At 36.9% G+C, this 13,361-nt stretch overlaps 1 protein-coding gene across 9 annotated transcripts in view; it reads right to left on the minus strand.

Annotated features, from left to right (window-relative positions):
* The window catches only part of LOC110958083 (transcription factor 4-like), a 313,148-nt gene that overhangs the window by 26,292 nt on the left and 273,495 nt on the right, over window positions 1-13,361 (minus strand). For all 9 annotated transcript variants that reach the window (XM_051938852.1, XM_051938848.1, XM_051938849.1 and 6 more), the window contains one exon: window positions 11,524-11,733. In XM_051938852.1, coding sequence (XP_051794812.1) covers window positions 11,524-11,733 — 210 coding nt within the window. The remainder of the gene's footprint in view (window positions 1-11,523; window positions 11,734-13,361) is intronic.

The raw sequence follows: 13,361 nt of genomic DNA on the forward strand, positions 1-13,361 counted from the left end.
TCAAATGTGTATTTAAACAGTTCATCTCCACTTTGTGGACGAAACGTACGAAAACTACAGCATAAAGTCATTTTAAAACGGAATCTGTGTGTTTGTCTGCTAATCCAGCCGAGGTCTTGCCGCCACATGCCAAACTCCCCTCTCACTCCACGCAAATATCACAAAATGTCGACCGGCTTGTCGGCTCGTCGCACACGCGTGTTACTGTGCGTTTCAAACCTATCCGTCCCAACGTCAGTCTGTCTGTCTGTCTGTCTGTCTGCTGGCCTTATTTATTATTTGCCTTCCCCGTCTTTTTCCTTTCTCGTCTTTTTCCTTTTCCGTCCTCTGCCTTTCATCACCGCACGGATTCCCAAATGTAAAATGGCAGCAGAGAGGGAGCCGGAGAGGGCTGCGTACATTTTTAATGGAGGCCTTTTATATTTTAACAAGCCTCCCTTCGTTTAGCTCGATGAGGAGACAGACGGAGGAGAAAAATATAAATAAATCACACAGAAACCGGCGTTGGTGTGAATCTGAGGTGCAGCTTTTGGGTTTGAGGCTTCTGATTGGAGGACGGATCGACTTAATCACGCAGCCGGTGAAGTATTTACACCTTTCATCAACTGACAATGCAAGGAAGGCAACTTTAGTTTGATTGTTTCGTCAAAGTTTTTCAGTTTTATTCAGATTTTTGTTAGATTTGTCCTGCAGTTCGATTTTTTTGGCTGCTAGAAAGTCATAGAAACAACAAATGAATCGCTGCTGAATATCGTTCCGGTGCAACAAGCAATGCTCGAAACTCAGATGTCAGACTGTCCTTGAAAGCACCACAACAACCGACCAAACACAAAACTGTTTTGAAAACGCTGCTGCATTCAAGATTCCTCCAAAATCTGAGATATTCTAAACACAAGACTGACCAAATTCATCGTTCTGAGCAAAACTTGGAGCATTTTCGAACTTTTTCCAGGATTATGTGATGATAAAAGTATAAAACCAAACAATTTTAACAGAAAGTCAAAACCAGAAGCTGCCTTAATGGAAGGAAATCACAGTGAGTGTGTAGTTGAAGTTAAGCAAATAAAACATGCAACTGGAGCTGATTACTGTTAAAACATCTTCAATACAACATCTGACATCTGCACAGGATACCAACTCAGTTCAAGAGATGGAAAACGTTCAGAAGACCGGCATGTTTTGCAAATGTTTCACCAGCAGCCAACCAAACCAGAAAGTTTGCATAGAACATTGAGTTGAAGAATCCCACCTAAAAAATGGACTTTAACTCATCCACAGTGCAAATATGATGCAGCATACAAGTCCATATGAAGCTATGAAACTTTATTTTGTTTACCGTACACTGACTGTTACCACAAAGTAAGGAACTATTTCTGCTGCTAGAAGCACTAATTCTGCAGAGTCAGGAGGTCGGGGTTGATGGACGGGTCAACGTTTTTGGTGGTTTATAAACTGAACTTGTTGACTTGTCTTTACTTCACTATATTAAGTTGTATTTATTGTTAGTTTTAGGGTTCTGTTTCCACTGTGTTCTGTGTAGTTTGTTTATATCATTGAATTAGGAGCTCTACCTGAAATAAAATCGACTTTAATTTGATCATTTTTATCACTTTTTGGCAAAAAAAGGACTCAAAATGTGGAAACTTTGTTCATTGGCGTCTACATTGTGGATCAAAAAGTCCCTATGGACAACAGAAAAGCTAAGAAATTTTATTTTTGCTTCTTTGCATTGACTCCTCTCACAAAGGAAGGGACTTTCCTGCTGCTTGAGCCATATTTACACAGGGAGGAGGTCGGAGTGGATGGACGGGTCACCATGGTTTTGGTCTATAAATTGAATGCTGACTGGTCTTTACCCCATTGCACTAAGTTTATCTCTTGTAGGGCTGCTGTCTGTTCTCATCCATTTAATCCAGTGTTGTAGTTTTCATATTTCTCTACATACATATATTTTCCTTGGAAAAGTAGTTTCAAGGTTCTGTGTCCACTGAGTTCTGTGTAGTTTCCTTAATATATTGATTTAAGAACTCCACCTCAACTAACACCTACTTAAATATGATCATTTCACTCATTTTATGGGGCAAAAATAAGATTCAATGCATGGAAGCCTTGATCCATGGATTCAACCAGAACATCTACACAGGGGGGAGGTCGGGGTGGATGGACGGGTCAGTGTCATCGAGTTTTCGTTATTTAAACCCAAAGCCTTAAACCTAAACACTCCTTCACTAACAGCTGCTGGTTGATGACAACACCACAAAATAAGGAACTATTGCTTCTGTTAGAGCAACAAACACAGCACAGGGAGGAGGCTGGGGTGGATGGACGGGTCAGCGTCATCGAGTTTTCTCTATTTTAACCCAAAATTCGATCCCCGAACTCTACTTGACCACCAGCAGGAAGTAGGAAACAAAGGTCTTGCAGCATTGAATTCATGAGATTTCTTGCTTTCCAACAAAGTTTTAAAACCTACAGTTACAGGATTTTATGTATTTGAACTAGCAAGTGTTATAGGACCGACACTAGGAAAGATTTAAAAGAGGAAAAATGTTTTCAAATGCTAAGAAAATTACATAAAACATTCATTGTTGAAGATTTTTCATACTAGAAGAAACTCCTGAGGTTAGATTGTGAGTCCTATGTACATTATGACAACTGATGATGTGAATTACTTTACAAATTAGTTTTAATGGTCACATTTTATCATCATTAGCCACTTGTTTGATTGTTTATATGGTCATATTTATACCTAATTAGGAGATAAAGATGTATAGAAGTATAATTTGAATGTAATATGTACTCCAATACATGGAGAAAAAAAAGTCTGAAAAAGCGACGGAGACGAAAGAGGAGGTTCTCAGTAGGATGTGAGCTCTTTTAAAATGTGTGTGAGTTCAATGATTACAAAAGAAAATGAAGGAGAAGAGACAGACAGGAAATTCTGGGTCAAGAGATGACGCACAAAACACACAAAAACACACACACACACGAACAGGTTTGTCACCCGGTTGTAAACAGTCGGGACAAGTCGTCCTCTGAGCTGCTGCAGCGACACGGAAAAATAAACTATCAATTTACCAACTCCGTAAATTGTAATATTTCACCTCGGATTAGTCGGATTCCTGCAATTTCAGTTTGTCGTTTTCAATTATTGTTGCAGAGAAGAATAAAAAAAACCCCACACCTATGAAAAAAGACATCAGGAGAGGAGAAAACATGAAGCAGGAAGTCCAGTTAAAAAAAAAGACTCCACAAAACATCAGGATTTTATATCTATGGAAGGGAAATGTGCTCATTTTGGTGACTTTTAAAAGAAGCTTCACCTCAATAAAGTAAAATAAAAAACGCAGCAAGACTCACGCTCACCATCTATTATGTTAAAAAAGGGGGAAAAAGCAAAGAAATAAATAAACACAGTATTCAAACTTTAAAATCAGCTGCCAGTTGTCTGACAAACAGCATCCTCCAGCAGCTCTAGTCGTCATTTTAATGATGTGAAGCTGTTAAGTCTCCACAGGGAGGAGGACGGGGTGGATGGACGACACCATAAAACATTGGACTTCAACACAAGACATTGCTGTGTTGCTAAAAAAAAAAAAAAGTGCTTTAAAACAGTGAAATGCTAAGACATGAAAAAATTCTAAATAAAAAAAATATAAATATCTGTGAAATTATGCATTTTTTTCTGATTTAAATAGAGTAAGAAAATGACACAATGTAAAATACTGCCAAATATTGCTAAAAGAAAAGAAAAGAAAAATACTGATTATTATTTAATTAATTAATTTATTTATGTATAACAGTTTTGGCACATTATTTTTAAGGTTAACATGTAAATAAAATTTTAATTTCTGCGATTTTACTGGATATTATGTGTAGTTTAACAAAACTGGGAAAATATGTAAAATAACAGTAAATTCTTCAAAAAAAATTACATCTAAAAACTGTTATAAAATGTTTGTATTTTTCAGTGTGTGTACTTTAAATAATTAGTACCTTAAAAAACAGTGAAATACTGAGACATTAAAAACAGACAAAAAATGCAATATCTATAAAATTATATATTTTTTTCAGATTTAAATACAGTAAGAAAAAATATGAATTATTAAATATTTTACTGTATTTTACTTATTTTTTTATATAGTATTGCCCTTTTTTGGGATGATTAACATGTTTAAAAAATCCTGTTATTTTACTAGATAATATGTTTAAATTAATAAAACAAGAAAAACATGTAAAACAACAGTAAACTGTTTAAAAAAATCCTGTTAAAAACGCTGGTGCTTTTCAGTGTACTAAATGATTAGTAAAGGTCAAGGTGTGATTTATTAACTTTCTACTTCCACCGTCTGTGTTTATATGAATGGATCTTACACTAACTCTTAAAAAAATCTTTATTAGAAGATTCCATACGACAAGAAACCCACTCAGTTCCAGCTCAGTGTGTATTTGCAGCCGTGATTCTCTAATTGAAGTGTAAATAAACCTGAACTGGGTTTCTGCACAGCGTGGGCTCTGTACGGACAGAAAACACCTGCTGCAGCGACGTCAACACAAACACACCCAGTGTTTCTGGACCTACGGGGGGAAAAAGCTCAGCAACGTTTTCCAGTGTTTTTATTTCCACGTAATGAACGGAGTGAAGGACGACAGACTCCTCCATCGTTTAAAATGTCGTTAAGAAACAAGAAATGAAACAGGAACATAGAAGGAGCAGAAAAGGGAAAATGTCATGTGGAAAAACGCTGTCAAGAGTCTAAAAATGCATCTGTACGGTCTGTTATTACGACAACTTTGGGCCTTCGTACTTGAAATTTAAAATATATGAAAAGAAAAAACAGAAAAATGTGAAACTTTCCATACATTGAGGCAGTTTAGACAATGTGTCAACCAAACAAAACTTAAAGTAATGTTTATTTATGTGTCCCGTAGTCGCGTTTTCATGTTTAAATCTGTGTTTTTCCATCTCAAACTTGCTACTCAGCCATTTCTGATTTGCTCAGAACTTCATTATCATAAGCTAGGACTATTTAAAATGTTAGCTGTGAAACTTTAGCTTCATATCTCAAACATTTTCCAAGATAAAACCATTTAAAAATCGCCAGTCAACCCAGGAACTATTAAAGATAAAAACCTGAACTTTTCTCTGTCATCATGTCATTGATTCAGGATCTGTAATATTGGACAAGTTGATAGAAATACATTCTGTTTATGAGGGAGTTGAAATATCAGGAAAAATGGAACTCTTCATAAAAAAATCATATTTGAGCTAATTTTAACAAAGAAAATTACAAAGCAGAAGTCAACTAGTGACATGTAGCTGCATGTCACAATAATACAAACTAAAGATGTAGAAAGCTTTTAATATGAAATATTTGGTCACAAAAATGCAAAAAAAAAGTTGTTCTTGTTGAATTTTCACAACTGATTGAGTACCACAAGTTGTACCACAAAAAATATTAAATGTAGTTTTGGAGTTTCAAAATCATTCTTAACAAATAAATACATATATTATTTAATAGTTTCTGTGATATTGTTGTTAAACATACCATAAAATTTCAATGTGCAAAAACTGCGGTGAAAGAGGGTGGACAGTAGCCTAGCCTCGCTAGACAACCCACGGCAACGAATTTAATTCTCTGCCAGGGTGGGTCTAGTACATTGAAGTGTTTGGTTGTATACCTACCCAATTGCTGCAGAGTGATTTGAAAGACAACCTTTTAGCCCACCTCCCTCCCTGTCGAGAGTTCCTAGACCCTTGTGTCTTAAGAGCTGGGTCTAGCACGGCTAGGCTAGGTGGACGGACAACTTTTTAATAAATTTATCGAGTAATTCTAAAGCCAGAATTCCACAAATATCTTTAAAATGATCTATATTTTATTATTTCAGGTGCATTTAAAACAGTCCTTTTACCTATTGGTGGCTTAAGTATGCTAATCTAAAAAGTAGTTTTTCGTCACAGTTGGTCTTCCGTACATTTACACTCATATTCGTGTATTTTTGCTGCTTCAACCTGAGACTCTAAACCATGTAGTATTAACCAATTATCAAGTTTATTTATCTAATTATCTCCATAAACAAGATCACAACCTGTTTTCCCTCATAAATATTCATAACAACGCTTTGGAATACACAACAGCATGGACGTATTTCTATTTATTCCTTTAGGAACATATAAAAACAAACACGCTTTTCTCCATATTTCCGGATGTTTCCTTTGCAGTGACCAAAAGCTGCAGGTCTGCGTTCATGCATGTGTTTATTAAATCACAGGATAATCATAAAAACATGAATAAATGAAGTAAAAGTGACCAAAATGTCGCCTGAATGCGGTGGAAGTGATGAAAACGAGCTGTTTTTATACCCGTTTTCACCCTTTTTATGATAGATTACAGCCAAACAGAGCCATACTGTAAAATAAAAGACGTTAATCTGCAGCTTTTATGGCTTTTTCAGGCTGATTTATGGGAGCTCTATTGTCTAAAACGTGGAGATCTGCCTTCGCTGTTCTTATTGAACAGATCTCCATCAGCTTACAGCAGCCAGCCGAGCATTAAAAGGCATTAGAGCGTGAGATTATGATCCATTTCGCTTACTGTAACTCCGTTTAATGGAGAGACTTTTAGTTTTGGCAGTTAAAATAACCGGCGTGACTTGAACACACCATCGGAGGCAGACGGCAGAACAGAAAACAAGTTTGAAACCTTCCAGAATCTGGATGTTTTCTGTTTTAAATCAGCTAAAGCGCGACGCTTTCTGGAGGTGAAGCTGGAAAATGCACCTCCACTGCTGGATTTATGTGTTTTAATGCGACGGTACGATGTGATGTGTGCATACGTCTCTGCAACATACGTCCACCACCTGTTTTCTCAGAGCTATGACCTCAGCCTGCAGGCGTCTCTGCACAGAAAACTACATGCAGCTGTGAAAGTATGCAGAGAAAGACGGAATTAAACGCAGGAAGACGGGAACAGAAGCCACAGAAAACGTGTGACTGAACGGAAAAAATGTGGAAAAAGATGAAAACAGAGGGAAAATCAAAGTAATTACACAGAAAAAATGGGAATGTATGGAAACTAAACACATAGAATACTTTTAATACGAAATACTTGGTCACAAAAATACAAAAGTGAGTTGTTTTTATTGAATTTTCACAACTGACTAAATAGTTCGACAAGTTGTACCACAAAAATTAAAATAGTAAATAATATTTTGAAGTTTCAAGATGAATCCAAACAAAGAAAACACGCTTATTTGTTAATAGTTCCTGAGATATTGTTGTTAAAACACAGCGCAAAATTTTAATGTGCGAAAAAATGTGGTGAAAGTGGGTCGATGGGCAATTTCTAAAACAATTATCTGGCAAATTTTAAGCTAGAATTTCACAAATATCTAAACCTATATTAAAAAAAAGCATCTAACACACACTCTGGTGTTGGTTAATCTTTCAAAATATGAACAGAAACTGGCTAATAAGTGAAGCTAAAGTTGCATCAAATTGTGTATTTCATCCCATTTTCTCAAAGAAACTTCAAAATACTTCTTTTTTTAATCATATTCCTGCTCATATTCAACAAAAAATACCCTCCAGAGAAAGTTAAACCACCTTAACCTTTTCTCATAATTGCAAGATCTGAAATTATGAGAATATGTCACAATTAGGAGTTTTTTTTCTCTTCTGTCAGTGCGTTTCTGCAGAGAAAGTCCAGTACTAAGTGTTAAATATGTAAACTTCTGGCTTCATTTCCTCACAGTTTGGAGGCTTGTGATGTTAACCGTCTTTAATAAAGCCGCTGTGTTTCCACTTTTACAGTAATAAGGCAGTTTTTTCTATCAGCCAATAATAAAAAACCTGAATGAACACACAAACACCAATGAAAACACAGTCGTGTTTATACTTCTAAGTTTTAAAGAGCTCCTAAGTAAACTCTGTCTTTCAGCACTCATCCTTCACTTCACTTTATTCTCTTCTTCCACTTGTAAAAACAAACCTGTATTTGGTCTTATTTCCAGGTTGAAACCAAAATATAAACCTTAACGAGAAGCAAACTCTGAAAGTTTTCTTTGGCTGAACTTTGTTTAATCGAGCGAATCGCCCGAATGTTGTATCTGGGGACGTTTAGAGGCATAAAGTTAGCAGGTATTTATCTTTAATTTTAGTCAATTTAGTGCAAATTTGTTATTAAATCATGAATCCAGACTCATTTCTCCCCTTTTGTAGAACTCAAACGTGCAAAAGATGCTTCCTCGAACCTAAAAAATTATAGTTTATGGTTCATAAAGCTCACAGAAGAGTAAAAATTCTAATTTATGTGAAGTATTTAATTCACTTTCATGATATAAACCCATTGTTGTCGCTGTTATCTGCAGTGTGATGTTTGATTCCATCCAGAATTGTTTTAATAAAACTATTAAAATTCAGCAAAAAGCAAAAACTGTAGCAGATATCTTCAGAAAAAAAAAACTGACAATGTCTTAGATATATGTTAAGTTTCTGAAAATGTATTTCCTTCCTTTATTTACTCTAATTTCTTATCTTAAATCTGCATTAGTTTGTACATTTCTGCACCGAACTAAAAGCTGGAAACTAGAGGTGCGTTTGGGGGGGGGTGAAAGCAGCCTTCAAAATAAAAGCTTTAAGAGGCTAAAGCGCTCCATTAATCTGTTGGTTCTAAGAGCTGAAAGTCAAACGAATGTTGATTTGTTTTCATCAATGTTCTGATGATAAATTAAAAAAAACCTTTAAGATTCATAAACGTAGATTCTGTTGAACATATTTTGTTGAACGTTGCTCCAGATTAACCAGGTTTTAACTAAAAAACAGGATGGACAGCTGGACGGACGACATGCGTGAGAAGAAGATAATCTCTGTGGGAGAACACACACACACACACACACACACACACACACACACACACACACACACACACACACACACACACACACACACACACACACACACACACACACACACACACACACACACACACACACACACAGGTGCTGTCCATTTAGAAAACAACACTTCAAAGTAAATACTTTAACAAAGACCAGAGACTGAAAAACACAACAGCTGCTGCAGAAACAACACAGTAACACAATAACACAATACAGTACACTGTAGTACTGTACTCTACACTACACTGCATGTTACAGTCCAGTACATCACAGCCAGCGCCCCCTACAGGCTGCTGTTCTCATTACAACCCCAATCTAACACTGTAGGAGAAAACATGGCGTTCACCACTTCTATCAGAAACACACAATAACACCAAATTAATAGTAGAAATGAGAGAAAACAGTAAAACTGAGGCACCAGACCAACAGTCTCCACAAAATGACACTCATGTACAACTAATCTGAATTATCAAAGACATTTAGGACAGAACCTCATTCTCTTTGGACATGAGGAGTTTGAGTTTCGTAACAAATGAGAGTCTCAGAATGAGGTCTTCTGTTGTTTACTTTTGGTTTTTACTCACTTTGTGGTTCAGTTTTGGCACAAAGACAAAGTGGTTTGGTTTAGAAAAATATCACACCTGCAAGTTAGAAGCTTGGCTAAAGTTCAGCACCAAAGTTACTTGTTAGTGTTTGGAAAAATATCATGGTTTAGGTTAAAATAGGAAAGGAAAGGAGGCCATTTTGAAAAAAACAAGTCTGCATTTAAGTCAGGACACCTGGTTGGTAACTGTCACTTAGAAGACCAAGGTTTGCATCTACTGATGGACGAGAAACCATCAGAAATAAGTTTAATTTCAGTTTTTACTACATGTCTGGTTCAGTTTTCGCACAAAAACCATAGTGCAATCAGGAAATGGAAGACACTTCTACATGTTACAATGTTTGGTTAAAGTTCAACACCAAAACAAGCTGGTTAGAGGTTGGAAAAATATCATGGTTTAGGTTAAAATGTGACTCTTTTGCTCCACATTTGAAGCTTTGTCTGGGTTACCATCTAATATACAATTGGTTAGCTGAAAAGGAGCAACGCTGAAGAGGTAAAATACAGAAATACATTGATTAGAAACATGGTTGTGATGCATTACAAACAAATGGAATCCTGCAGAATGTAACTGAGGATGTGGTTTAGTTATACAGGATCGTAGTTACTGGAGACTCAGTTGTAGCTGCAATTTATTACAAATTACACATACACTACCGTTAAAAAGTTTGGGATCACTTAGAAATGTCCTGATTTTTAGACATAGTTAATGTGGTAAATGACTATTCTAGCTGGAAACAGCTGATTTTTAATGGAATATCTCCATAGGGGTATAGAGGAACATTTCCATCAACCATCACTCCTGTGTTCTAATACTACATTGTGTTAGCTAATGGTCTTGAAAGGCTCATTGATGATTAGAAAACCCTTGTGCAGTTATGCTAGCATATGAATAAAAATGTGAGTTTACATGGAAAACATGGAATAGTCTGGATGACCCCAAACTTTTGATCGGTAGTGTAGACCCCACAGAGTAAGACAGAGTTTCTACATTTGCTTAGTTGTCACCATAATGGTCAAGTATCGTCTTCGAAGTCTGATCTATCTGGTTCCTCCACAGCATTCGACCAATAACTCCAAACCTTTTGCCTTAATGTGTCTGGTTCTAATGCACTTTGAAGCCTTGGTGTTGACTGAAACCTGGAAGATGGAAACGCTCCAAAAATGTCATTACTGCCAACGGACCAAACTCCAGTCAGAAAGCTGCTAATTTAAGTCTGCAACACCAAAACAAGGCAGGTCTGGCCGAGCATGTGGAGGCATCTGGATGCGTTTACGCTGCATTTCATAATGTCGCCTCCTACATCTCCTTATGTCACACAGCTGTTTGCTTCTTTATGTTTGTTGTTTGAAGTTGACTAAAAAAGCCTGGAATATGGAAAACATTACTGCTGTGTCATTTTTTTTCAATTTAAAATACTCCTCTCCACGTTTTTTCAGCTTTTTGCAGTCCGCAATTCACTAAACAGTCAAGATGCTCTCATTTTCCAGGTGACTGAATCAAAAGAATAAAGCATTTTTTGTCATATCACTTCAGTTTTTCTTCATGTCAAAAATCATGCTGTTGGGCAATATTACATGTTAGAAGCTTGGTGAAGGTTTGCCACCAAATAACCTAGTTAGAGACTGGAAATTTGTTTTATCTGTGTCCAAAACCTAGTAAAACACTAGTTTATTTGGCCACAGTCTTGCTGCCACTAAAAGCTCAAAGGAAACAGTTCCCAACAAATGTATAGTTTCAGTTGAATTTTAAGGTTAATTTTAATCATTTCTCTCAAGACGAACCATCCCATTAAGCACCACTTTCCTCTGATTGTGTTTTAAACTAACCAGCATTTGATTTGAAGCCCTTTGGAGCTCCATAACAAAGAATCAGTGCTGTATTCCCTTAGTCGCATTGGATAAAGATCAAAAACGTTAATCTTGTATTATTTTGTCAGTATTTTATGATGGTTTCTGGACTTTCTGGTGCATGTTTCATCTCCAGAACTCTTCATCTTAGTATTAAAACAGCAACGTACCATGAGGGAGTGTCTGTTGGCCGATAGCAGTCCCGTCCCGTAGCCGCTACCCAGAGCTCCCATGGCACCGTTGTGCGTATGTGCCGCCCCGATGATGCTGTGCATGTCGCCATGGCCACCGCTCATACCCGTCGACTGTCCCACCGCGTGGCTCCGCAGTACGTGGATGGCATCGTCCAAACGCTCCAGACGGTCCTCGATACGACTTTGCTGCAAAATCCAAAACAACAACGTGAGAAACCTGATAAACGTTCCGAAACTGATGCAGCTCTGACGGTTATTGATGGTATCCAACTCTGTTTCTGCGAGATTACATTCCTATGCAACTAAACTGCATTCTCAAATAGGTTTGAGAGAATTTTGATGTGAAATAAACAGGATTTAACCTGCAATGTGGTGGGAAAAGCAGCTAGTTCGCATTAAAGTCAGGATGGTTGGTTGGTGACTCTTACCCATAATACTAAAGTTTGTATCCCGTGATGGACGAGGGACCATCGGAAATAGGTGTTTGTCATTATTTAATTCTTCATTTTTGGTTAAAATTAGCCACAAAAACCATGGGAGATTTAGAAAATCATCCCTCTTTGTTGGACATTTTTACATGTTAGAAGCGGGCTTGGTACCAAAATACTTTAGAGTGTGGAAGCTTGTTTTGTTTGTTGGGTAAAAAAATGTATTCTGGTTGAAAATAATTCAAATATTCTGGGCACTAGAGTCAATATATGGTTAGATAGTTGGTTTCGGCAACCAAATTTCCACAAAATTATGTTCCTAAACAATTAAAGTGCATTTTTAATTACATTTTGAAGAATTTGGTTGTGAAATAAACATAACTTGGGACTGTGATGTGGTGGGAAAGGCAGCCAGTTGAAATCAGGAGGGTTGGTTGGTTAGTAACTTTCGCACAGAAGTTTGCATCCCTTGATGGATGAGAGACAGTCGTAAAAAAGTTCAATTTTAGTTTATACTCCATTTCTGGTTCAGTTTTCGAACAAAAACTACAGCAGGTTAGTTGTGTAGGAATGTAATTTCTGGAGACTCAGTTGAAGCTGCAATTTATTAGAAGTTCCAGCTAGATCCCACAGAGTAAGACTGAGCTTACAACACAGGGTGAGGGATGTTCTACATTTGCCTAATTGTCACCAAATGGTTCAGTATTGTCTCAGAAGTCTGATCTATCTGGTTCCTCTGAGCCACAGAGCTCCACTGTTGTCCAAAGCCTATTAAAAACACATCAGTGAGCCTCACTGATGCACCTGGTGACATGTTCATTATTACCACCAACACAAACACTGTAGTTTGTTTGGACTCAGTCCTGCTGCCACTAGCTGCCAATAGTTCCCAACAAAACTACAGTTTCTGTTTGAGAGATACGTGCTAAAAGATACGGCATTACGATACTTTTTCAGTCTGTTGTAAGAAAATCAGAAAAGTTATTTTATCTTGTATGCCTATGTATATTATAAATACAGTCTGTCTCTTTGGATTTTATGATCTAATTTCTACCCGTTTGAACGCTGTTGATTGGAGTCATTGAATCACCTATGAATTCATACCAAAGAGTGACTGAAGCTGCTGAAGTTGAACCAGAAATTGACCTTTTAATGGGATCATAACCTCAGCAGACTAGTAAAATCTACGAAGGATTGGCTCCAAAACAAGAAATGGAAAGTTATGGAGTGGATGTGTCAAATTCCAAGAAGAAGAAAACCCTTAAGTATCTTGCAATCAAAGGAATTTTGCAGGAACAGTGATAAGACTTTTAGGAAATCGATGTCCGCAATGGTGGGCAATTGTGCAAAACCCTACAAGAAGTTATTTCCACTAAAGGGGCCAAC

This window comes from Acanthochromis polyacanthus, chromosome 18, assembly GCF_021347895.1.
Source record: "Acanthochromis polyacanthus isolate Apoly-LR-REF ecotype Palm Island chromosome 18, KAUST_Apoly_ChrSc, whole genome shotgun sequence".
In the NCBI taxonomy this organism is placed as follows: Eukaryota; Metazoa; Chordata; class Actinopteri; family Pomacentridae; genus Acanthochromis; species Acanthochromis polyacanthus.